Below are 25,453 nucleotides of genomic sequence, written 5' to 3' on the forward strand. Positions count from 1 at the left end.
ACACCCACTGAAAGGGCCGCCAACCCTCCCCGCAGGAAGCTCACCGCACCAGGCCTGGGCTGGTAGAAAAGGGAACAGATCAAGTCGTTTATTTGGAATGAACACACGGATGCAAAAACGAAATATTAAGACAGAGGGTTCCATGACAACCATCAAAATAAATACATAGATAGTCTGATAATTTAAGGCGCCCGCTCAGCGGGCCGAGGCTCTGTGGCTCCGCGTGGGAGGATCCTTCTGTGTGGGTCAGGGACACGGCTCCCGGCCTTTGTCCTCATGTGGCCAGCGGGTGGGCGGCCCGCCCAGGTTGCCCCGCGGTCCCCGGGTTCCTGCCGGCGCGGCCCCGTGTCGGCCCGACTCGTCCCGGGCGCGGCTCCTGTGGGGGGGGAGGAGGCGGTCAGGCGGCGGGGCCTCAGCCCGGGGCCGAGCGGGCCGGGTCGGGCCCGCGGTGGGTCGGTCCCCCAGGGCCCCGACGCGGCCGCAGCCGGCCCGACGGCGCCGGCCGCGCGCCCAGACACGCCGCGGCCGCCTTCCCGACGGGGTCCCCGCGACGGGGCAGAGCACTCACCGCGGCGGCGCTCAGGGCGCGCGGGGCGGCCGGGGCTCCGGGGGCGCGGCGGGCGCGGCGCGCTCCTGGCGGCTGCGGAAGTCCTGCAGGGCGCGGCGGTTCTGGAAGTCGATGAGCGCCAGCGTGATGGCCGCGTTCCAGCAGCTCTCGCCCGCGCAGCGGAAGTCGATCTCCTTGCGGTCGGTGGTGACGATGGTGAAGTAGACGTACTTGCCGGTGCGCTCCACGCAGTCCACCTTGAGGATGGAGTGGAAGCGCAGCTCCTTGGGGCGCGCGCCGGGGCCGGCGGGGAACAGGCGCAGGCGGTCAGCGGTGAGCACGCCGCGCTTCTTCTTCCACAGCTGGAACAGGCTGTCGCTGCGCTTCTCCAGCTCGCCCTCGCGCAACACCTCGCCGGGCGTCTTCATGTCGCAGCTGGCGCGCTCGGGCGGCGGCGGCGCGGGCGATGCGCCCGGGCGGCCCCGGCGCTGCCTTTATGCGGCCCCGCCTGCGCTCGGCCCCGCCCGCGCCGCGCCCCTCGAGACCACGCCTCCTCCCCGCCCCCTTTCCCGAGGCCCCGCCCCGCCCGCCCGCGGCCGCCGAGGTCTCCCGCTCCGCTCCTGTACCTCCCGTGCGGTGACTCGCGGTCCCCACCCCGCCGCGGACGCCGGCCCCGCGGAGGAATGCGCTGCGGCCGGCCCCGCCCGCCGTGACTCACGGCCGGGAAGCGCCGGGAAGCGCCGGGGGACGGGGTCGGCCCAGGGCGGGGAGTCGGCGGCGCCGGGACCCCCACCGTCCAGGCGCCCCAGCAGCTAGTCCTGGCGCTCCAGGGCTCGCGGCCCATCCCACGCCTTGAGGACCCTTCCCGTCGAGACCCTCCGATGGCCCTGCCCAGTCGGCCTGCTCTCCCACCTTCACCCCCGCGGGCCGCCCGTGGCAGGACCTTCCTTCTTCCCCCCCACCCCCTCCGGGCCCAGGCCGACACCGAGAGCACGTGCTGCGAGCCTGCTTTCTATTCTGTGAAATGGGGACAGTAACACTTTCGTTAGATTAGAGAACATATGGAAAGTGCTAGAACAGCACCCCTTGGCGCTCAATAAATGTGAGGGAGCTTCCTCCCTTCCTGAGGGCCTGTCCTTCCTGCGCCCTCTTGGCGGCTGGCAGGGGGCGACCCCCACCTCCTGCACAGCCCAGTGGGGAAGGCCCTGTGGGTGTGGAAAGCTCCTCGCTGGGGCTGAAGGGTCAGCCTGGAGAGGGCGGAGGGGGCAGCTGAGTCATGCCTTCCAGCCGGGCAGACAGGCTTTTTACTTACTCTCTTCCTTTAAAGGGTTTATAGGAGCAGGAGTGATGGCTGGCTCCTCCCGGGTTCCCAGGGGTGGGGGTGGGGGTGGGGGTGGAGTCGCAGAAGGGGTCTCTGGCGGCCAGGGCCTCTCCAGGACACCCACTTTCCAACACCCCCACCTAGCTGTGACCCTGGGAAAGGACTGCAAACAGAACAGGAAGGGCCTGAGTCCCCTGGCGGTTAGGGACAAGCTTGCAGGGCAGGTGCAAAGGGAAAGGCAGGTCCCTGGTTCAAAAAGTTTTCCCGCTGGTGAGGGCAGAGCGCAGGACCAAGCGCAGCACCGAGTCGGGGCAGGTCCGTGAAGCCGGCCCTGGAGCTGAACTGCCCCTGCCCCAGCCGCCCCTGCTGCGCCGCCTTGGGAAGTCCCTAACCTCTCAGGGTAGTCCAGAGCCCCGGCCCTTCAGGGTCACCAGCTCAGACAAGGGGCTTGGGCTAGGACCCCGAGGAGAGGAGCCCTGCCTGCCCTCAGGAAGGGGGAGCTGAGGGCCATGGGGCCAAGAGGACAGCTTGAAGGCCTCCAAGGGGAGGGAGTGGTGCCCATGGAGCTGCCCAGCGAGGCCCATCCCTGAGGGGTGCTCTTCTCGGCCCCATTTCACAGATGAAGTGAGGCCTTAGGGAAGAGGGGACCTGCTGGAAGGGACGGGGGGGAAGCAGAGATAGGCTTGAGGTGCTACAGGAACAGACTGAGTGGGAGGAAGAGGATGTGGGAGGGGCTCCCAAACCAGCGGAGGCCCAGTGAGGTGATGTGAGGCCGCCTCTCCTTGCCTCCCACTGGCCAGGCCTCTCTGGGCAGCATTGGCGGGTCAGTGACCTGGGGGGTGCTCTGACAGGTGGGTGTCAGAGGGAACTGGGAGGACAGGTCATAAGGGGTGGAGAGCCCTGGCCCCCTCCCTGGGAGGGAGACCCCGGGGCAGGGCAGCCTGAGTGGGGATCCTGGAGGGTTGGGGGTCGGGAGCTGGGCCCACCCAGGCAGCTTCCCCGCCCTGCAGCCTGAGACCCCCATCCAGCAGAGGCCCCGGGGAACCTGCCGGCCCACTCCTGCTCCCTGCTCGGTGGCATGAGCCTGGACCAACGAGAGGGCCCTGCACCCGCCCCCGAGCAGGCCCACCTGGGGGACCCCCTGGGGCAGGGAGTTGGGAGGGATGATGAGGAAGCAGACACTGACCTCGCAACCCCAAGGGAGGACCTTTTGGGGGAACCCCCTCCCTGAGCCATTTGATAGCCAGGAGCCCAGAAGACCCACCAGGCAGACAGCTTCCCACCGGGCAGTGGGGACCGCGGTGTGGATTCGGCCTGCACCCCGTGGGGAGCTGCGGCCCACCAGGGTTCTTGGCCAGGTGGGTGCTGGATGGCCAGCCGCTGGCTGGAGAGACAGGGGCCCCGCACCTGCAGGTGCTGGGCCTCGTTCGCCCTCTTTGCCCCTGTTGGTCCCCCAGCAAGGTGGGGACTGCTGGGGTCGCTTTCTTGGATTTACAGGGAACGGAGTGGGGGTCTCAGAGAAGTTAGGGACTCAGCTGAGGTCCCACTGCCAGCCGGCGGGATTAGAAGCCACTCTACTGCGCCCCAAGGCCTGGGGGCAGGAAGGAGCCCCACCCAAAGGAACAGGGAGGGGCCGTGCGGGGCTTTGCCTCACATGGGTGGCGTCAGGCACGGTAGGTCGGAGCCAAGTTTACTAATATTTATCCTAGGGTCGCATCTGGGATCCACGCACAGCCTGCCTGGGGGAACCCCCCCTCCTGCCACCAGGCAGACTGGGCCCCAAACATCCGGCCAGGGACACTCGCTGTCCCGTCCAGCTGGGTGAGGACGTCGGATGGCCCAGACAGAACGAAGGCACCTCTCCGAAGCGCCCCTCGTGAGGTCATCCGTTCAAGCAGTGGGAGGCCGGGCCTCGGAGGCTCTTGCCCAACCAGCCTGGGAACGGCGGCCTGTGAGGAAGCCGTGCGTCAGGGCGGGCCGGTGCCCCAGGCTCGATACCACCTTCTTCCTGTGGGAGGTGGTGCTCAGGAACAGCCCCGGGGTAGGGCTCCCTGCTTCCCCTGCCTGGGAGACCCTCTTCCCTGGCCTCCTCCAGGAAGTCCCCTCGGATTCTCAGCGCATGCCGTGAGGTCTGCTCCCACCAACTGCGTAAATGCTGGGCCTCAGGGTCCCGGAGGTGGCTCAGGTGTTAACCTCAGGAGGGCGGGAGAGGTCCGTGCACCTGGGAGGCGGCCTGATGCCACCTGACCTGAGTCTGACACAGCCCATTGGCCACCCCCTGTGACTCAGGCCTGCCCTTGATCTCTCTCCTCCCAGTGGGAGCCTGGGAAAAGTGAGAGGCCGAAGGGCAGGAGGCTGGTGTCGTCCAGGCTTTCACTGTCCGCCCGGCTTGGGCCCCGCAGAGCTGTGTCTGTCCCTCTCTCTGGTTCTCTGAGCCCTCGGCTGGAGTCGGACAGGTAGGGCCTGCCTCACGAGACACTGAGGACCCAGTGAGAAGCACGGACGCTACCCGAACACCTTTCTCCTCCTGGGCCCCGGGCAAGCTCCTATTCATCCCTCAGTACCTTGCTCAGAGGTCACTAGCAGCTCCTGGAATGCAGTGAGTGTCTCCGTCTTTGCGGCCCCCAGGGCCCTGCCCAGGTGCTCAGGAAAGCTTTTGGGAAACGTGGGCCTAAAAAGCATCAACCTCACCGTCCAAGAGACGTGACTCTGCTCAGAGCAACGGAAGTTACTGGAGGTTCTGCTTGCTGGTCAGTAAAACCAGACAATCAGGGAGGGGCCCGGGGTGGGGGGCCAGGGCCAGGTTGGGAGAGGGGAGGAGGAGACTGCCCAGGGCCTGGTTCATGGGGACATAGGACCTCTCTGGAAGCTTGAATGAAAGAAGGAATGCCCGAAATACAGGGAAGGAGGGAGGGCGGGCAGAGGTGGACAAGCTGTGGCCTCCACCCTCTGGATGGTGGTCAGTCCTGCGGCCCCCTGGGCTGCATCATCACAGGACAGATGGGACATCTGGCTCCTGCCCACCCCGCCCCCCCAAGGTGGACTGTTTACTATTATTTATTCAAGGGTCCCAATTGGGATTCATGCGGAGCCTGCCTGAGGGAACACCTGCTCCTGCGCCCAGACTGGTCCCCAAATGGGAAGCAAACTGTGTCCGGTGACAAATGAACGGATACACAAGACGTGATCCATCCACACACCGGACCGTCACTCAGCCTGAACACGGAGGGACATGCTGACACCTGCCAGAGTGTGGATGGACCTGGGGGACATGATGCTGAGTGAGATAGGCCAGACACAGAGGGCCAAGTACTGCAGGATTCCCCCCACATGAGGTCCTTAGAGTCTCCAGATTCACAGGGAACAGAGTGGACGGTGGGTGCCGGGGGAGGGGCGGGGGTCGGTGACTCAGGGGGACAGAGAGTGGATGGTGGGCACTGGGGCCGGGGGAGAGATGGGGGTCGGTGACTCGGGGACAGAGAGTGGATGGTGGATACCAGGGGAGGGATGGGGGTCGGTGACTCAGGGGGACAGAGAGTGGACGGTGGGCGCCGGGGGAGGGAGGGGGGTCGGTGACTCAGGGGGACAGAGAGTGGACGGTGGGCGCCGGGACCAGGGGAGGGATGGGGGTCGGTGTCTCACTGGGTTTCAGTTTGGGAGGATGAAAAACATCTGCAGGTGGGCGGTGGGCACGGCTGCACAAGTGTGAATGTGCGCAGTGCCCCTGAGCTGTGGGCTTAGAGACGGTGAAGATGGTAGGTACACTGATGTGTCTTTTGCCACAATTTAAGAAATGTACTTACACGTGAACGTGCACGTGTCCAGTAGGAGCTGGTGTTTCCGAGAAGTGAGACACGGCGCATGTACTGTTCTGTTCCACCTGCGTCCCCGGCAGTCCCCCCCGATCTGCCCACCCTCGTGGTGCTCAGGCTGCGCCCTGATTTGTGATTCTCAGAAGCGATAAGCGATGCTGCTCGAACGTTTCCAGAATCCGCGCTCGCGTGCACGAGGTCACCAGGACAGACTGCGAGACGTGGGGTTGCTGTGTGGAACGTGACTGCTGACCAGACCGCCCGCCGGCCAGCTCGCACTCCGACCCGAACGTGCTGGGCGCCCTGCATTTATGCAACTTTCCTCCAATCCGGTGGCCAAAACCTGGGGTGCTGTCTCTGTGGAAACTGTGAATGTGACTTCGTGTGGTAAAAGTCAGTATTACCTAATGTGACAAAAGATGCCATCAGGGACCTTGAGAGGTCATCCCGGGTTATCCCCAGGTGGGCCCCGAATGCGGCCAGTGTCCTTCCAAGAGAGGGAGGAGGGGCCACGCGCCCACGGAAGCAGGGGCCAAGGGTACCTGGGTTTGCACTTCTGGTCTTCAGAACCCCAGTTTGTTCCTTTGTTACAACCTCCCCGGGCTCCTAACACGGCCGCCAGCTCCCCCCCCCCCCCCAGAGGTCTGCTGCCGGCCCCATCGGCCTGGCACACTGTCTGGTCGCCAGAGGCGGCCCAGCAGAGTGGGGGCATAAGCTGGCTTTGGCTGGTGAGGTCAAGGCTTCCCGGAGACCACCGGTGATTTTTGAGCTGGGTTTGCAAGGATGTATAGCTCTCCACACCACCGGGCCTTCCCCAGGCGAGGACAAAAGTCTGGAAATCAGACAGAAATGCCCCCCAGCACAGGTGGACTTGGAGGCTGGGTGGTCGAGGAACCGCGGGAGACAGAGGTGCCCCTCTTCTGGGTGGGGACCCCTCGCCGCTTCCACTGCACCAGCAGCCTGTGGGCCCTGCAGTCTCAGGGCTCTCTAGAAGCGGCCCCCGCCATCACCTGGCCCCACACTCATGAGCGGCCCCCACAGACCACCCCAAGTGTTTCACGCTCAAAACAGTGCCCTTCAGTGCCCCCCCACTCCGACAGCACGCCCTCTACCACTTCCTCCTCCAGGCCCCGTCCGTTGCCCCCCCCTTCTGCCACCCCCCACTCTGAGCATCTAGCCTGGACGCCGGCAGCCACCTCCGTGAGCGTCCTGGGGCTGCCCTGACAGAGGACCACACACTGGATGGCTTGGAACAACACACATCTATCCCCTCCCGGGTCTGGAGGCCAGAAGCCTGATGGTGAACCCCAGCCCCGCACCTTCCGGACCTGTTTCGGCTCCTCCCTGTCCTCCCAGGGCTGGCCCTCCTCTGCTCGGCTCTCCCTCTGGGACGACAGCTCTGCTGGGATCTTCCAGCCCCCACCAGAAATGGGGGCAGCTTGGGACCCAGGGCCCTCCCTGTCCCCACAGTGCACAGTCCATCCCAGGCTGTCTCCACGCTGGCAGGCAATGGGGAGGACCCGTGTGGGCGGCCCTGCCTGGATGAAGGCTTTGGGAAGAAGGGTTCTTCCCGTGTTCAGAAGCAGAAACCGAGACTCAAGGAGCTTCAGACTTGATTGATATTCCCAGGCTTCTGGAAACCCCTGGCCCAGGGGGAAAGAAGGAGCCCATGGAGGATGTCGGCGGAGGGGGGGTCCACCCCATGTCTCCAGGGCCTGTAGAAGCCCGGCCGGGCGAGGCAGGCCTGCGAGGCTGTCAGGGAAAGTAACATCCGGCCGCCACCCTCACTGAGCTGAGTCAGCTGGGCCAGGCTGGCCCCGCGAATGGCACCATAGGGATATCGTGGGGGCGGACAGGGGCTCCGCCCAGGTGCACCAAGGTGACTCGGCCTCAAGGAGGTATCTGGGTCTCACCCTCCTGGCGGCCGGGATCAGAGCCTGCCAGGCTGTGAGGAGGGTCCCAGGCAGACAAGGCGCCTGGACGATCACACCAAAGTCAACAGAACCGAAAGCTCAGCCAGGGTCAGTTGAGGAGGGGTCCCGCCACTGGGGGCTCCTGCCTGTCAGCATCTCCTGGTGGGTGGGAGGCCCACTGACTGGGTCTGGGGTCCCTCAGGCCCCCCCACCCCCCGACGTGGCTGTGCCTCTAAAGGGAGGAAGATGGGAAGTCCTTCTGCTTGCGAGAACGTGAAGGCAGCGACCAAAGTTCAGGTGCGGCTGAAGGCTGGGCCGGCCGGCAGGGAGCCGCGTGGCCCCCGCGGGGGCAGCGCTCTCCGGCGGAGCCCCTCTCAGGGTGTGCAGCTGAAGGCCAGAGGGCCCGTCTCCCACGGCCGGCCCCGGGCCTCCTCCACAGCCCACCTCGTGTTGTCACCCACGGGCACTCGGGGCGAAGGAGCCGGGGAAGACCCGTTTGAGCAGAGGGCGGGTCAGAGGCCAGCACTATCACCAGGACAGGCTGGCTGAGATCTGGGCTTCACCCCCCAGCCTGGCCTGGTCTCCCTGCTGGGGCAACGCCTGGCGCAGCCCGCCCAGGCCCAGGTGCCCTCTGGGAGCACAAGGCACAGGGCTGACTCGGCCTGGTACCTACGGGAAGTGGGACCACTGGCCCGTGGGTCAGGGCTCTGCTTGGCCCTGGCCCCACAAGAGCAGACTGGTCGCCACGGTGGGGCAGGTGCTGCGTACGAGGGGGAACGTGGACACACTGAGCCGCCTGCCACAGCTGTGGACCTGGCCCTGGGTGGCTACAATTCCCAACTTACCTGGCGGAAAACCAGAATTTTAGGTGGACTGACCCCAATTTGGGGGCCCTCTGCAAACGCAGCTTCATGGAGACAGTTTACACACATACAACCAGACACTCCCAAGTAAAGCAGTTCCGAGAGCTCCTATCTCCCGGGGCTGCCCCGGTCCCCCCGCAGCCGCTGTCCCCAGCAGTCCCCTCTGCGGGTCGTGTCTGGCTTCACCACGTCAAGGCTGGGACCATTCCACGGTGGGCGTGCACTCGGCCGGGACAGGGCCGAGCCACCCCCAGAAGTCAGGGTGCACAGGCAGGTACACCAGAGGCAGCCACCTGATTCCGCCCAAATCTGAGCGAGCAGAGTCTTGTGTAGGACGGTCAGTCCAAGGAGGAAGGGAGGGTGCGGGCCGCAGAGGCCATGGGGGATAGGAGGTGGCCCTGGACGCTCACCGGAACCCTCTGAAAGAAGCATCGTGACGGCCCAGCCCAAAAGGGGACCCAAAGGAGAGGGGGGCCGGTAGGCCTGGCTCCAGGCAATTCAGGGGGTCAGTGGGGACAGAGGCGTGGCCCATGCAGAGCCAGCAACCAGCCAGAGCTGCTGCAAGTGCCCCCTTCCCCGCTGCCTCCTGGCGGCTGTGTCCTTCCGGTGAACGCAGCAAGGCCTGAACGAACCTCAGGTGCCAGCAGAGGCCCAGACGGAGCATGGGTGCCCGGCCCCTTGGCCAGTGGAGGGCCGCCTTCCTTGTCCTGTGACTGCCCAGGGCTGAGGTCAGAAGACACCTTCGCGGACAGGCCAGGAGGCAGTGAGCTGGAGTCTTGCTATGCAACCACCAAGCACCAGGCTGAGGCCCCGGAGGCCACAGGGACCCAGCCCTGCGACAGAGCGCACCCGGGGGGGCGGTGGGGTGTGTGTTTTGGGGGGGGGGGGTCTGCTCACACTCTTCTTAGAATCCTGCAGGAAATAAAACCCAGGGCCTCCAGAGACGGCCACAAGCCAGACACCCCTCGCGCCGTCCGTCTGTGCTGGTCGGACGAGAAAACACGCCTTGGGCTGACTCCACCACGCGTGTCACCGCCGACAGGCAGAACGCCCAATTCTCCCTCCCACTGACCCCAAGTGCCCAGCTGCTCTCTCCAGCTTCCCACTTAGCTCAGCCTCCAAAGGCAGCGCTGTGCATGCAAACGCCCAAGTGCGTACCCACACGGGGCTGGCCGTGACCCGCTCCCAAGCACTGCTCTCTCGGGCACGCCCCACAGGCACACGGACACCCGTCCCTGGCTGCCCCACGTCCGCCATGGGCAGGCGGGCACGGACTCGGCCGGTCTCCGAGGGAAGGCACGGGCTCCCCCTACCCTGTCATCCCAAACCGCCGCAGCACATGCTGGCCACGTGCTCCGCTCACACGCACGGTGTGGACTCCCGGCCCAGGTGATGCGCACCGACTTCTGGTGAAGCCCTAGCAGCTGCCGGCCAGAGGGGGCTCTAACGGAGTCTGCCCCCCGCCCGTCTCCTTGGCTCCCACCACCCGGCGCTGTGCCCCTCGGAGGGGGCTCTTCTCACGTGCCTCGCGTTTCTTCAGCGAGGCCCAGCAGCCTCCAGGCTGAGCGCTGCTGTTGCTTCACAGTGAACACGGGGCCGTCGCCCACTGAGGTGAGGAGCCGGTGGGAGAGGAAAGATCATGTTCGGAGTGACCCCTGGGCCCGCAGGATGGGGCCTCCCAGAGTTGAAACCGTCCCTGCAAACCTCCTGCGAAGTACCCAAGCCCATCATTTTGTGCAATCACTGCTCATCCTGTAGTTACTTGTATGGCACGGTTTATAAACAGCTTCATTCCGGACGCTCCAGGGAAACAGGACACGTGGAGAACTTGGGGAGCCCTGACCAGTCTGGGTCCAGAGCGACGAAAAGCTGCGCTGTAGGTCCGGGGGCCCATCCTCGAGAGGTGCTCCCAGCGCGCACCGTCATCTCTGCAGACTGCCCTCCGGGGATGGGGTTCTCGATCTGTGTCAGCAGGAACACGGCAGGCCCGGCACCCACAGGATTGTCGGGTGGGGGGCCAGGCCCACGGGGGGCTCACCCACAGGTACTTCAAGAACTGGGAACATTCTGGTTCTGGTTGGCTGCGGCACGCTGGAAGCAGGGCTATTCCTAAACCTCGTGCAGCACTTCTTGCTCCTTCTCGTGGCCACTCCCAGGGAGAACCAGGCCCCCCAGACAGGCACCCGGCGAGCTGGGCACCGGCGGCTGGGCCGCGGGAGGAGCAGCTGTGTGCTTGCCTTCTCCTGGTACCTGTACAGCCACCCAGCCCCGCCAGGTACCGTGCACAGGGCTTGTGCAACAGGTGTCGGGGGGGGGGGGGCGCTCCCCTCCTAGCAAGGAGTGGAGGTTCCACCAGAAAAGTGGCCTTTATGCAGGCATTTTCCCTCCTGGAACCTTCTGGACCTGGGAGGTACAGCCCCACAAACTCTTGAGAAATGGTGCACTCCTGGGGGAGAGCAGACTCTTTCCTGAGGTAGCAAAGGGCCCAACCGGGGGCCCCAAGCCCACCCCGACAGTGAAGTGGGTCTGCAGGCCTAACGGGCCAACTAAATGTAGCCGCCTCCTAAGAACCGGCTGACACGGAAAAGCAGAGGCCTGAAGCCCGGGCCTGCCCATCCGCAGGGCTCTGCACATTCAGTTCAAGAGGACGCGCAACCACAGCCCAGAGCTGCCGGGTGGGGGCAGGTGCCAACGCCCCCACCCCGATCCTCCCACCAGGTCCTCCCACAGAGAGACTGTGCACAGAGCTGGGTTCATGGTTCACAACTTTAATAGAATATTCTAACTATTCTGTACAAATTGAAAACACTGTATTCAGTTACAAATGTATTATAAGTAAGGCTGAGCACTCTACAGGCCTGGACACAGTGTGGACACAGCATCCCCGGCTGCCAGAGACTGCGGTCACACACTCGGAAACCCCACACGCCAGCCAAGAACAGGTCGCTCTGAACCCAGGGCTTTTAAGACAAGATGAGCACGGGGCCAAGAAATGGGGGTACTGAGAAAGCAAGACTCGGCGTGTCCACACTAGAAGAAGAGTAGTGCTTCCCAGCCCTGGCCCCTCACCACGGAAGCCTGGCAAACCCCGGCACTCGGCCCGCAACCCCGCCCCCCGCCCCCAAAGCCGGGTGGTATGTCGTGAAAACGAGCTCCTGCCCTCAGCCCTGGGCAGGACGGAGCGAGGTTCCTTCTCCACAGGCCTCACTCCCTTGGGAGCCACCACCACTCCCGCCTGGCAAGTCACCAGGTCACACACATGGTTTCAGAAAGTGTGAGGACAAGCGACAGCATGCGTCCCAAGCCCTCACCAGCAGGAAAGAATAAATAAATACAAAGATGAACCACAAACACTCACGCCTCAGGGCTGGGGTGCACCACAACCCCTACCCCCCCCTGAGGAAGACAAAACCAGAGAAGAACGCTCTAAAGAGAACAGGACCCTACTCTACGCAGCCCTTCCGAGGCCGTTAGAGCGCAGGAGACCAGGTGGTGGGAGACACAAAGCGCGTGGGTTTCTTCAAGTGAAGGAAGAAGCCAGTCCGACCGCGGAGGGGTGTGACTGGTTCTAGATGCCCCGGAACCACATCCCCAGACATCTGCCCTTGGCATGGACTGACCTTCCGCCGCCCCCTCCCCCCGGGGTCTTTGGGGCCCTCCTGAAGGCAGGGCCTGGGAAAGTCCACTGAGCTGCACCCAAGGCCGTAGAGGGTGCTGGAATCAAACCTGCTATTTCTGAAATGCATTTAAGTTGCCACTGTACAGGTTAAGCAAAATAATAAGGATAAAGGAAAAGTTAAAGTCAAAATCATGCACTCGAAAACAAGTTAGAAGCAAGCACTGCCCATACGGTGGCGCGGCCGCCACAAGTCCCGACGCCACAGCTGCGGGGTGCTCGCTCCTCACTGCTGTTTGCACTCGGACGGCTGGCTGGGCTCCTTCTGTCAACGAGAGAAGACAGGACTTGTAGGGAACCAATGTCATCAAGCCGGTACCTCCAACCAACAATGCAAACCAAGACTCAATTTAGTGCCTTCCTTCTTACTGAAAAAATGGTTACTGCAAATGTACTTTTACAAGAATAACGACAAGTCACTCAGCTTCCCAGAAACAAAGTCTCAGTAGGGCTGCCTTTCTTGTTCGGAGACAGGCCCGGGAGTGTCAGTCACAGGCCAGGCACCGGGAAGGAGGAGCGCCTCAGGGTCACCGAGCCTCATCCGTGTCAGGGGAGCCCGCGCTCCAAAGCTACGCCGCAGCCTCGGAGCCTCGGGCAACCCCCCAACCCTGCCCACGCGACGCAGCAGCCGGCTCCCCTTTCTGTGCCCTGCCACCGCTAAGGCAGGCTCAACACCTGAAATGAAGAGGCGGCACCGCAGGGCGGGCCAGAGGCGGCCGAGCAGCCCCGCCAGCCCCGGGCCAGCCCCCCGCAGTGCTCCCTGCTCGCGGGACGCACCAGCAGCCCACAGCCGGGGGAGGCCAGGCCAACGGCTCCACGCACAGCCCTGGCCTCCCAGGCCCCGCCCCAAGTGGGCAGTCTCTCCTTCCCGAGAGGTAGCAGGGAGAGGCCACGCCCCCCACAGAGGCGCCCGTTCACTTCAGTGCAATCGAACACAGCTCACACCGCTTAGAGCACATCCGGCAGCCCCATGCATTCTGTGCGGAGGCCAGCAACAGCCTGAGAGAGACACTACCAGACCACGGATCTTTCCCGGCAAATATTTACTAATTAGCGGCCTGATTCTTGGCTGCCAAGATTACAGATTACAGTCTCATACAATCGGGACAAGCCTACAGAGTCTAAAAAAACCTCAAACATCGGGGATGATGTAACAGATACCTTCTATGGTTGAGGCTGGGACTCCATTCTTTAGGAAATCACATTGAAGATATAAAGAAAATTATGTGTTAAGGACGCTTAAAGACAAAACCATGATCTTGGACCCTGGTCTAAGCTCTTCATTTGAAAGTCTCACGGAAAGAGCACAGGGACGCGGCCGGGAGCCCCCAGGTCTCTGCCCAGCAGCGGGCCACTCTGGGAGGGGGGTCCTGACCTTGGTGTCACGTGCTCATCTAAAATACTGCTAAAGAACCCACGGCCCCAAACAAAACACGCCTGATAAAAAATCCAGGCGGGAAAAGATCAAGATCAAACTGTGGATCTGGAGGCAGCTCAGGCTGGTGGCCAAGGCAAGGAGCCACCGGCTGTCAGCAGTGGCTGGGGAAGGCGGGGAGGAGCTCCCAGCCCGCGTGGCCGTGGCAGCAGGGGGGCGGGGGGGGAGCCGGCAGCTTTTTGAGGGTGGGGGAGAAATTCGTGTGTTTCCACAACTGTATTTGCAAAAAGAAAGTGGGTTAGAGAAGCTGGAGCTAAGGAAGTCCTGTAGGGTGACGTGGTGGGAACAGGGGCAGGCGGCACAGGACGGGACTCCTCCTGCTATACCCTTCTGTATGCGGATGAGTTACACACATACAGCATTTTGTAAAATCAGGCATTACACGATTTACAATACGCTGTCTGAATCATTTCATATGCTTATTTTTAACCAGGAGAACATATTACCCATTTGTTTAAAGTACATTCAGTAGCCTGGGGGATAAAGCCTGCTGGAGGCAACGGGACCTCACTGAGAGCTCCTGGCAGGCAGGTAAGCGGCCCCACCTCTGGGGACAGCATCCGCATGGACATAAGTCCTAGGCTGTTAAGTCAACACAGAACCCCGAAGCTTCTGACGTGAATTTTATCAATAAGACACCACTGGTTTTCAGCCTGTGACACAGGCCAAAACAGGACTACAACTATGCCCTGGCATCCTTGGTCTCAGGCCACCAAGTCTGATGGCAGCTTGGTCACTCAATACCCCTGAGTATCACGGGAGAGGAGTGGGGTGTTTCCAAGGCACAACCTAACAGCCCAAATCCTGCCTGTTATGGAGCCATTTAAAGGCCAAGTTTTAACAGAGAACAACTGCCCAAGAAGGGGGGGGAAAACAAGCCACCAAGCACACAGCGGGCCACCACAGCTTCCCAGGGGCACAAAGCCGGGGCCCAAGGGCCTGTATGACCGCAGAGGGAACCCCTGCACTGGAGCGGCTGGGCCCCTGACAAGGATCTGATGACACTACTGAGGGGCTACAGTACCATGCTGCTCATGGTGGCTACGCCACAGGAGGGTCCTCCTGTCCTAGAAAGACAGGCTGAACAAGTTAGGGATGCTTCCCCGTGACTAGCAGGGTGGGAGAGTGGGGCTTGCGGGGAACATTCTTCAGACAAGTGGGGCAGCGGGCATCAAGAGTAATCGAACACACTGTCGTGTACGCACGTCAAAGATCAGCCCCGACTCCTTAAACACCCAGGATCCATGGTGTCTGTTCATCTCCCCTGGTTACGACGTTGCCTTGCCAGGAGGCAGCCGTGCTACCGCTCAGTTCTCTAGGAGAGCGAGCCCGCAAGAGCGAGACAGGAAGGCCACGTGGAGACTCTCCCACGCCTGTGGTCTGCACGACCATCAGCACCAGCACGCTGGCCGCGGCGGTGAGCTCAGGCTCCAGCTTTCACGGGCCCTGCTCTACGCACCAGCTGGGGCTGCCCAGCACAGCCCCCGGGACCCCCTGCCATTTCCCGGGGATGAACATCACGGCACCTGCCTCCCGTGGCATCTTCTCACCACGGCCCTTGGGCCCCCGGGAGGACAGTGTCCCACGAGGGAGGGAGCTGATCGCTGGAACGGAGTTGCAATGGCCCACGACTTGGGGGGCAGGGGTGCCGGGTGGGCAGCACCCAGCTCTATCCCCACCTGGTCAGAGCACCCCAACAACGTCCAGAACCACACCACACAGACACTGCAGCTTTTGGGGCACTAACTCCAGCACATTCAAAGTTCAGGTAGGCCTTTACGACCTACCGGTCTGCACCACACCTGACTTTAAGCAGCAGAAACAATCGACAGAGACACGTCAAGAAAGAGCACAGCGGCTACTTCCTACTGCATGGGGTGCGGCTGATCCACAACACGGTCTTCATGAAGACCACACAGTGCCCACCTCCCAGGGCCCTCGCGCTCTGTGCTCTTCCTGGAGGGCAGGCCTGTCCCCAATAAAAATGCCACACCAGTCACGCCTTTGACTTGGTCAGCAACAAACCCTGGGCTCAGGAAGCAGGAGCCAAATGTAGTTTCTGATGCTCAGTTTTAGAAGTACACACAACGGACACCTGTGTGAAACTACTATTCTTCCGAAAGCCATGTGCTCAGCCTCGCACATGCGGAGTGTGCCTGCCCAGCAGCCTCCCCTCTATCCACCAAGTCACAATAAGGCACTGTTACAAATCACAGATCAGAAGATTGGATTAGGAATGAATGGAATTCCACCTTACCTAAAAATGCATGAATAACAGACAAAAATTACACCTAAATGGGGAAAAAATTGAAAGGAAGTGTCAGCATAAAAGAAAACAAAATGCACAAAATTATACAGGCGGAAACAGCCACTTTCTCATGACAAAAAGGGCCACAAATTCTTGAGCTTGAGATGAGCAACCCCAACCCACCACATCTGTACGTTTGATACCAAAAAATCCCTTCTCCCTCGTGTGCCTCCTTGTGTGCAGACTCTGACATGACCAATCCCTCCGAAGGATAAGACTCGGGCCCTTCTGGCTGCGCAGGGCTGGCAGTCCTCGCGCCTCCCACCAGTGGCCCGTCTATCATCCCCCACCTTCCCCCAACCAACAGCACACACAGACCCAGGGAGCGCCAGTCCTGACAACCCTCTAGGGTGCCGGACGACTTGTGAGAGAACGCGCTTCCAGAAAACAGACGTGTCAGGAAAACAGAAAAGGACAAACAACAGAAGGTAGCAACAAGCGACGGAGTAACGGAGCTCCCACTGCAAACCATCCTCAGCCTGCTCTAGAATCCAAACCGTGAATATGCCTGTCAGCAGCCCCCACCTGCCCAGCGTGAGCCCCCTGAGCCAGGGCCCCCGTGTCACGGAGCCAAGCACAGGGATGCCTGCGCTACAGGCCCCCCGTGCTGGACAGGCCGACTGCGCAGAGGTAAGCATTTCTGTGAGCTTAGTCCCAAGTAGTATTTATATGGTACATTTTAAGTTTGAAACCCACCTCCCATCCTTCTCTAGAAGGAGCTGAACTTATATAAAGCATGCATTTACAGAAACATTTGGCGTTAAAAAAAAAAAACCAGAGCTGGGTTATTACACTCACATTTAGTGCACATTCCACTTAGGGTAAAAACGGACGGCGGACAAACATTGTCTAGTTAAACTGAGATCCAGGTTACAAACGGCAGGGAAGGTTAGTGCTCTGACAGCCCAGGACGACGCAGTGAGCTACAGACTTCATGCTCGCTAACAAGAGGATGGCCTACTACAGCCTGAGGACTGCATTAAAGCAGCTCTGGATTTAAGGGATGTGTCAAGTGACAAAGTGCCTTCATTTAAGCTGACCTGCCATCAGTAAACATTCAGACCTTCAGGTAAAATTAATGGGGTTGCCCATTCTCCTCAGTTTTTGTTTTCTTAAAGCTTCCTAATTTACTTTCAATGATTGGAGATACTTAGACATAGCTTCTGAATATTCTCAGCCCAAAGGCAATTGTAAAACTATGTCTATAGTTTTATTACTCTATTCATTAAAAAAATAACCCCCCAAGTTTACTTCTTTATACCTTTTCCAAAAATAAACATAGGAAACAGCTTATTCGTGTCGTCATTCAACCATTCCCCTGAAGGGACTAAAGGTCTGGAAAAGAAAGCTGCTCTCCTGAACGAGCTTACAGAAAGAGAGCGCTTACGAGCGAGCTGGGAAAGCCTTCACTGGCCACACACTGAGCACTAAATCCTACAGGAGGGGTCGCTCGAGCCTGCCCCCGGTCTGTTTCCGTGTTCGGACTAGAGCAGGGCTGGCGCGGCCAGGCGGGGACGCAGCAGCCGGCATTCACGGGGGCGGCGGCCCCCCAACGACTGACCTTGGGGTTAATATCGGCATCGTCCTCATCTTCTCCCTCCTCGTCACCTTCCAACTCCTGCGTAAAAGGGTGAGAGCGAGTTGAACACACAGGATTTAAACTCCTGTGGAGCCACCCGCTCCACACAAACGAAGCCACCCTCGGCTTTAGCGGGAAACCAACGATCACTGTCCGTAAGTGATTAAGTCACTCCTTCTAGGCACACTGACTTGTGGGCACCTTTTTGTTCCAGTGACAACGGACATAAACACAATGCTGAAAACGCGATTTGTTTGTTCAACCAACGTTTCCTAAGCCACGTTTTCATAAGCCAATCGCGGGGTCAACAACGGGACACAGGGACAGCACCTGCTGTGCCCTGCCCCCCTCCCCAGCTTCAACAGGGTGGAGGCCCTGAGGCAGCTCCACACAAACCGGGTACGACTGGTGGTCTGTCCGCCCTAGCAGAGGAAGCCTAGCGAGGCCTCAGGGAAAGGACTCTCCACGTTCGCCATGTCTTACCTCCTCTTCTCCTTCCTCACCCTCTTCAAACTGAAAAAGGAAAAAGGAAACAAGATTTAGGTCTCGAAAGCAGGAGGGCAGCCTGACCCAGGCACGGTCCCCATCAAGCACCCCACACCGGTCAGGCCTAGGGAATGCGGAAGTGCAGCCTGGCCTCTGGGCAGAGGCCCATCTGGGGGCGGGGGGCCACGGTCGGCCACCAGGCTCCTCGGCCCCGACACTGTGGGCCGGGCTGGGGCCAGCGCTGCAGGCCGCCTGTTCACGAGCCCCGCTGTGTTGATAGGATGCCGAGTACCTGCAAACCACACAAAACAAGGCCTGAGGATGGGGAAGGGTGCAGAAAGGAGATGGTCAGCATGAGAACGTACTGGGATCACCTGGGAAACTGGCTGATCTAAGTAATCCAGGAGCATGATTTTACTATGCAGATACATGAATTTCAATGGTATTTTTTAACTCATACAAGGGTAAATATTTACACATTCGAAATGTGGTAAAACCTTGGTGTTTAAGTGTATAGAAAAAGAGCCCAACACCATAGTCGGTTGGTCTTGAATGAATTTCTTCAAGGTCCAAAGACATCACAGGTCAGACTCTCACTCAAACTCCACATATCAGACTCAGATCAAGACCAAACACAAAACAAAACAGGGACGCCTGGGTGGCTCAGTCGGTTGAGCGTCTGCCTTCGGCTCAGGTCCTGATCCCAGGGTCCTGGGATCGAGTCCCGCATCGGGCTCCCTGCTCCGCGGGGAGCCTGCTTCTCCCTCTGCCTCTGTCTCTCTCTCTGTCTCTCATGAATACATAAATAAAATCTTTAAAAAACAAAACAAAACAAACCTTATCACTATCACCTGCATGACGCAAGAGACCTAAAGATTTACTAAGCTTTTCTTAAGACATTTCTTTTGTTGGAGCCCACACATCTATTCCTTGGTGACAGCTCACACAAAACCGGTAAGGGTCTGGGGGCTGGTGGGGCCCAGTTCAGACACCAGGCCCAGCACGCGCGCCCTCTTGCACCAGCTGGGCCGTCAGGGGTGCAAGCATGCCCCAGTGCCCTTTCCAGCCTCTGACAGGGAAAGACCTAGGCAAACCTTGTCTTGTAGCCAGCCAATCACATTTTAGCTCAGACTGAACTAGCCTCAAACAGGCTCAAGCGTGGATTTTCTGAGGTTCTCAGGTCATTTCACTCTGGACCTGGAGGGTCCTGTGGCAAACACATCTCACACTGATGGAGAGCAGGGTCGCTAAGTCGGGGTACAGAGCCCGTGGGACACGCAAGCCGAGCTGGGAGAACATGGAAGACAGAATCAGCACTCCCGGCTCCATTTCCTTCTGCAACAACGTGTAGCGCTTGTGCAGGTTTCCAACGCATCAGGCCCCTGCAAATTTACCTCTCTCCCAACGCGCACCAAGTAATGGTGCCAACAGGTGTTCTTCGAAGAGCCCGACAAGCCATGAGAGTCACTACGGCCGTGAGTGGTGAAGTCAGGACCCTGGTCTCAGCAGGCCTAAGTGGGGTGCCCCTTCCTAACCCCTCAACGACACCGCTGGGCAGCAGCACCTGCATCAGAGGTGTTGGGCGCAGACATACATACGCAGAGGACGCGCAGAGGACACGCAGAGCACTGCACCGCTCCCAGTACTATCCACTCTGCCTGTATTTTAAGTAAATAAATATATATAAACTGCACAATCACGTTTTAAAACCGATGGGCGTATGATCAAAAAAGTGTGGAGACCGCTGGTCCAGACATGCACTTTCCAGTGTGTGTAGTCACTAGATTTTGGGGGCTACATTAAATAAAACGGAACCACGCAGTTCCTCAGCTGTCAACAGATTCCTTCTACATCTTCGAACCTCACGTGGGGCCAGTCCCACCACGCTGGACAGAGCAGGCAGGCCGAAGACAGCCCTACCATCACAGACCGTGCTGGTATACAGTTTGCCGTGTCAACTTCAGCCTCAGCACTCACCTGAGTGCTTGGACGAGCCAACGCTACGCTGACTTGTGTGCCTGCACGTTCTCCTGCCCACAACCACCTCCCGGCCCAGGGACAGACGAACGGCCTTTCCGAAGCGAACGAGTCTCAGACTACACAGCTCACACACACTGGACGGGACGTGCCCCCTGGCTGGGATCATCAGCACAGAAAACGTGAGAAGCAGGCATTCACTGCGCTGGCCACTGAGCAGCTCAAACCTGCCCGGCTCCTGCGGCCCATCTGAAACCTCGACAGACCACTTAGAAAGGAAACCTAGAGCCATCCAGGAAACCTAAGAGCTCTAAAAGCAAGGGAATAAGTATCTGAAACATACTACTAACTGCACGCTATAGAACAAAACTTGATCCCCACAAATCAAGAAGACACAGTGAGCCAAGCCTGGGTTATGATGGAGAACCACCTCAGGTGACTGTCAAAGGACAGCTAGCGAGGTTGCGCTCAAGCAGGGAGGGAGGCGGGGGAGAGACAGAAAGGGGCCTGCGCAGCCTGGCCACCCCTCTGTGCACCACGGGGATCAAGCCTTTGGTGTCGGCACACCACAGGCTAGCGAGAGTCCGCTCTGTAGATAACCTTTTGCTGTGGTCAGACCTCTGAAAAGGAGATTTTTTCCTCATGCTTCCAAGTCACCCAAAGCTTGCAGACCTTAAGCAGGACAGGGTGAGCACCTGGGGCCTTTCAAGGATGCTGTCTGTCCCTGGACGGGGCTGGCACTCTGCTCTAAGAGCACCCAGAGCCCTGCTCGGCCCCGAACCCCCGACACCAAGGGTCCCCCCCCAGGCTGCTGCTCAGGGCACCCCATACTGCCAAAGGCAGGCCCCCAAGGGCTCCCGCCCACATACGTTGTCATCATCCTCTATGGCCTCCCCTGTGAAGTAGAGCACGGCCCGCGGGACTATCCGCTCACGAAAGAAGTGTCCAATTTCAAAGTCAGAGGCTAATGTGAATTCCGAGTCTTCGTCCTGAGAAGGGAAAACCTCAACGTTAACTCGTGGATATGGGCGAGCACCATGCCCCCCACCCGCACCTCACTCCTCGCTCTGGGGGACCCAGCGCTGCTGGGGATGGCGGGGTGCACTGGGCCCACGCACTCTGGCCCCGCCCCACGGTGTCGTGAACACAGTGCACCCCGGGCCTCAGGGAGGACGAAGGAGGGACTGAAAAGAAGGTAGGCCACTACTCTGAAGATAAAGAATGTGACAGCACAAGAGATCGGATGACAACACAAAGCTTACCAGTGATTCTCCATCCCCAGATGCTAGGAAAAAAAAAGACAAAACATATGCATGTTACGCTGACAACCAAAACCTTTGCAAGCGCACGCGGGCAGCTCCGAGGACGGGGAAGGTGGCCCAGGGCGCATCTGGAGCCCCGCGCCTCCCGCAGTGCCGACCGCCCGCCCCCGCCTGACCTGCTTGGGAACGCCAACTGGGGAAAAGCTCTTCCTAATTCAGTGTCAACACGTGGAAAGGCCCATCAAGGGGCCCCAGACTGTGGGCACTCGGTGCACTCACGCCTTCAGGAGCGAGTACCGGTGCCTGCAACCCTGCACGATTCCGCAGGGAAAGGAAAATCCTTGGGCCTGGTGTCTGAAGCACTGCACCTCCGCGGGCCAACACCGGTGTGTCCCCGTGGCGAGGACACAGCGCTGAAGCGTCTGTCCCACAGATGGAAAGATTCCCCGTGGGCAGGAGGGTGCCGCTGGTCGCTGCCCACCACAGAGCACCGCACGGCTCGCCGAGGGGCAGCTCCACACACGTGTGCACGCGGGACACACACGCACACACGCGCGCGCCCACGGCTACCAAGACTGCTGCTGCACTAGAGCCTGACCCAGAACCAAGGGTGACAGGAAAGACAGGGACTTAAAACCACTCAACAAAGCCCAGTGACACTCAAATGATCATGTGACTCAAACCCCGGACTTCAGAGATGCTTGTCCAAGGCCCGGTCTTGCCAGGAGCTGGAAGCTTATGGCGCTGGCCTCATCCTGCCTCTCGGGGCCTTTCCCAGCTTGCAGTTCCCCATGGGCTGGGCACCCACATGTCAACACCACCCCTATGGCACTGTCCCCGAGTCTTGGCACGTGAGCACCCCCCACGGGCTAAGATTTGGGTCCGGGGACTCTGGCCAGGGACTTTGCTCATGTGACTTTGGGACGTTTTGTAGACTGAAGGACAAGGAGGGCACCGGACCAGCCAGCTTATGTTTCCTTCATTTCAAAACATGTTACCTCAATTCTGACATTTTTTCCTTGCCTGCCCCATCACCGCCCCACGGTCACTTTCTATTTGTTTACAGAGCTCATCAATTGATATTATGTGTGATTACTTTAAAAGACCTATGTTTACGTGCAATTCATCTACCAGAGAACTGAAGTGTATAATTCAATGACCTCTGGGACATTTTTAGAGTGGGACAACCATCACAGCACAGTTTTAAAACCCCAAACGTCACCCCCCCCCCAAATTCTGAGTCCACTTAATTTCACTTTGATTTTATTGAATGACTTGAAATCCAATCTTAAGAAACCTTCCAACAAAGCCACTGCATTTAGGAACCAAAGGCCCTCTGCTTCACAGTGAATTCATGCAAGTGACCACCAAAGGGAATTCTCTAAAACAAGGAAACTGAACAACTACATTATGGCTATTGTTACCCCAGACCAATACACATTTGCATCCTCTAGGCTCAAAGACAAATTCCAGAAAGATACGGGGCCGAAGGGCAGAGCTTGCGAAGCGAGGGCCCTCGGCTCAGAGACAAAGTCCTGGTCCAAGGCTCACACTTGAGAGTGGAGCCACCCTGTGGCCGAGGGTGAACAGCTCACACACCCACCAATTACCTGTGGCAGGGACGGGCGGTTCTAAATTTCAATCTGTGTTCATGGAAAATAAGAGAGAAAATGTTTTATCCTCACTATCCTAACAATGCCAACCGGCCTGGCCTCCGCATTCTCTCCAGTTTAGAAAATTTTAAGACTTGCCAGTATTTGGGACATCTGGGTTGCTCAGTCGGTTAAGCATCTGCCTTCAGCTCAGGTCATGACCCCAGGGTCCTGGGATCGAGCCCCACATTGGGCTCCCTGCTTGGCGGGGAGCCTGCTTCTCCCTCTGCCTCTACTTCTCCTCCCTTCTCGTTCTCTCTCTCTCTAATAAATATCTTTAATAAAAGAAAAAAAAAAGACTTGCCAGTATTTACTCTCAAAACCTGTTGCTCACCCTCCACGAGGTCAAACTTTCCGTCTTTATTTTATGACTTGGGGGGGGGGGGATCCGAAGTTTTCAAGCTAAGTCTTTCAAAACTGGAAATCCAATTACTTGTGTTGTCACACTATATCAACTCCCAAGCCCCTTGAGTTCTAGTCACAGAGAAAAACAAAACAAAGCTGAATTTATGAGAAAGAGAGGGTGGGGGATGCTCCCTAAGCTGCGCAGGTGTAACAGGAGTATGACCAGCCACAGAGGGGGCCTGCAGCAGGACGGGCGGCCCCAGGGACGCCAGCAGGCCCCAGCGGTGAGGCACGGAAGCGCCGGCTGGGGGCGCTCCTGGCATCACTCCAGCTTTCTCAGCGTGGAGCTCAGAGAGCCCACCAAGCCTTCCCCCCCTGCTACAAGGAGGACCCACCACCCCTACCACCCCCGCACCCCGTGAGCACCAGCACCACGGCTCCTGGCACAGCAACCGTGTCCTTAATGGCCACTCTCGCCGGAGGACCCAGACCAGACTCAGGGTAATGAAGCGACTTCGCGTAGTACATAATCAACGTCCACAACACAACCCTCTTACCTTTCAGCGGGCTGAAGAAGTTGAAAAACGAGTCGTTTGGAACTTGTTTGGTAATTGTTCTCACTGTGCCTCGGCCCTTATGTTTCTGCTTCTTCTTGATTGTTTTGACTGTAACGTTTTTCCCTTTCTTCCAGTCGATAGCACACCTACAGGGACAGACGGCCATCACGCACACAGACATATGCCCTGAGAAACACCACGAACGTCCATGGTAAACAAGGCACAGCCAGAGGCTGAACTTGGACAACATAGGCAAACCAGGCTGCCAGCCGACACTGCACACCTATGAAGTCCATGTGACGGCCGGCGAAAGGGAACAGGCCAAGTGGCCCGGGCTGCCACGGCACCATCTGAAGCCAGGGTCTTCTCCCCTGAGGAACACCCCCCACCCCCCCCACCAGTATGTTTGCTGTGACCAAGCCCAGTCAAGGCTGGGCTACGGTGCCCAGAGAGTGCTCAAGAGCTTGTCACCTGCTGCCTTCGTCCAGACCCCAGAGCACACCTGAAGTCACCCACTCACGCACCCAAATTCTCAAGGCAGCTAAGCGAGCAGGACAAGTTGAAGAGGCAGCGGGGGACCGCTGCATGAAGTACTGATGGGGGCGGGGCGCACTGGGTCTGGGCTGCCGAGTGGGCCCGGCTTGGGGGCGAGCCCCGCGTGCTTGCTCATCTTTCAATCGCTGTGGACCCACACGGAACCCCTGGCAGCACGTGACTAGCGTCTGCTCGGGAACATGCCTGGAAAGGCCGGCCCACTTCCCACACGACAGCCTGGCCCTGGGAAATGCGCTCTCAGAGTCACTCTCGCCATTCAAGTCTAGCAGGGTTTTAATAAAGCTCTGAATTGCTCATACGCGAGATTCAGAAGTACTTGGTTCCAGTGAGTAAGGGTAATTGTGCCAATTCAAAAACAATTTCCCAAACCAAAAAAACCACAATTTCCCAAACCATCTCAAACAAACCAAGAGGAAAGAACTCCAAACCACATTCTCTCCCCAGTGATCTCACTTGAAATCACCAAGGTGCTCCATCATGAGTCCAACAATTAAACTGCCCCCCCATTTCCGAAGCAAGCAACTGACCAGTACTGCCCTGCCCTGATTCATCCGTTCACTCAGCAAATATTTGCGGAGGGTCGTTTATCAGCTCAGCAAGGACAGCATCATGCAAGGGACCTAGAGAACTGAATCCCTCCATCTGATGAGGAGACCGGGCCACCAGCCCCCTTTTGGCACATGTGACCTCATGACACATTTCCCAGGGCAGGCCATCACAAACCCCCACAGAAAGACTATTTAATGTAAATCTTGGTCTACTGGGATTTTAAAAAATTAAAGACATTTTGTTTTATTCCTGATTTCTCTTACTCATTAAGTTCTAAAATCATCCGTTTTTCTTTGAGAAAAAGAAGGTGAAATGGCGAGTCCTTACCCGTCACAGTCAACTATTTCAGGACCTTCGAAGGAAAAGGGATCAGCCTTATCAGGCTCTGACTTCATCTTGTATGTTTTTGTCAGGACTGAATTGGTAAAGTAGTCGTTGGGTTCAAAGTGGAACTCTAATACAAAAGACTGAAAACAAAAACTCAGGTAAGTGCCACTTAAAAATCTACAAGCAACCAGTGACAGACTTCACGAACCCCACAGTCCATACTGGAGACCAGCGCCTCTCTGAGCGGGACGCCACAGACAGAAACCGCTACGGAAAAGTTCAACAGGTA

At 59.0% G+C, this 25,453-nt stretch overlaps 2 protein-coding genes across 6 annotated transcripts in view; both read right to left on the minus strand.

Moving 5' to 3' along the window:
- Window positions 1–59: 59 nt before the first annotated feature.
- PHLDA2 (pleckstrin homology like domain family A member 2) lies at window positions 60–1,030 on the minus strand. The gene is made up of 2 exons (XM_045892533.3): window positions 569–1,030; window positions 60–376 (listed from the first exon to the last, which is right to left on the minus strand). Exon 1 carries the CDS (start codon window positions 973–975, stop codon window positions 580–582), a length of 396 nt encoding a protein of 131 aa, XP_045748489.1. The 5' UTR covers window positions 976–1,030; the 3' UTR covers window positions 60–376; window positions 569–579.
- Window positions 1,031–11,208: 10,178 nt separating this feature from the next.
- The window catches only part of NAP1L4 (nucleosome assembly protein 1 like 4), a 45,388-nt gene continuing 31,143 nt past the window's right edge, over window positions 11,209–25,453 (minus strand). For 3 of the 5 annotated variants that reach the window (XM_045893041.3, XM_064576032.1, XM_064576031.1), the window contains 7 exons: window positions 25,165–25,304; window positions 23,734–23,879; window positions 21,180–21,202; window positions 20,787–20,906; window positions 17,938–17,967; window positions 17,437–17,493; window positions 11,209–12,397 (listed from right to left, as the gene is read on the minus strand). In XM_045893041.3, coding sequence (XP_045748997.1) covers window positions 12,359–12,397; window positions 17,437–17,493; window positions 17,938–17,967; window positions 20,787–20,906; window positions 21,180–21,202; window positions 23,734–23,879; window positions 25,165–25,304 — 555 coding nt within the window. In that variant the 3' untranslated portion in view covers window positions 11,209–12,358. Of the gene's footprint in view, window positions 12,398–15,824; window positions 15,859–17,436; window positions 17,494–17,937; window positions 17,968–20,786; window positions 20,907–21,179; window positions 21,203–23,733; window positions 23,880–25,164; window positions 25,305–25,453 lie in introns of all 5 variants that reach the window. The other 2 variants (XM_064576033.1, XM_064576034.1) reach the window with 2 other exon arrangements.

The sequence above is a fragment of the Mirounga angustirostris genome, unplaced genomic scaffold (assembly GCF_029215605.1).
Source record: "Mirounga angustirostris isolate CCGP_5_RB_7025 unplaced genomic scaffold, mMirAng1.0.hap1 SCAF_13, whole genome shotgun sequence".
NCBI classification, from domain to species: Eukaryota; Metazoa; Chordata; class Mammalia; order Carnivora; family Phocidae; genus Mirounga; species Mirounga angustirostris.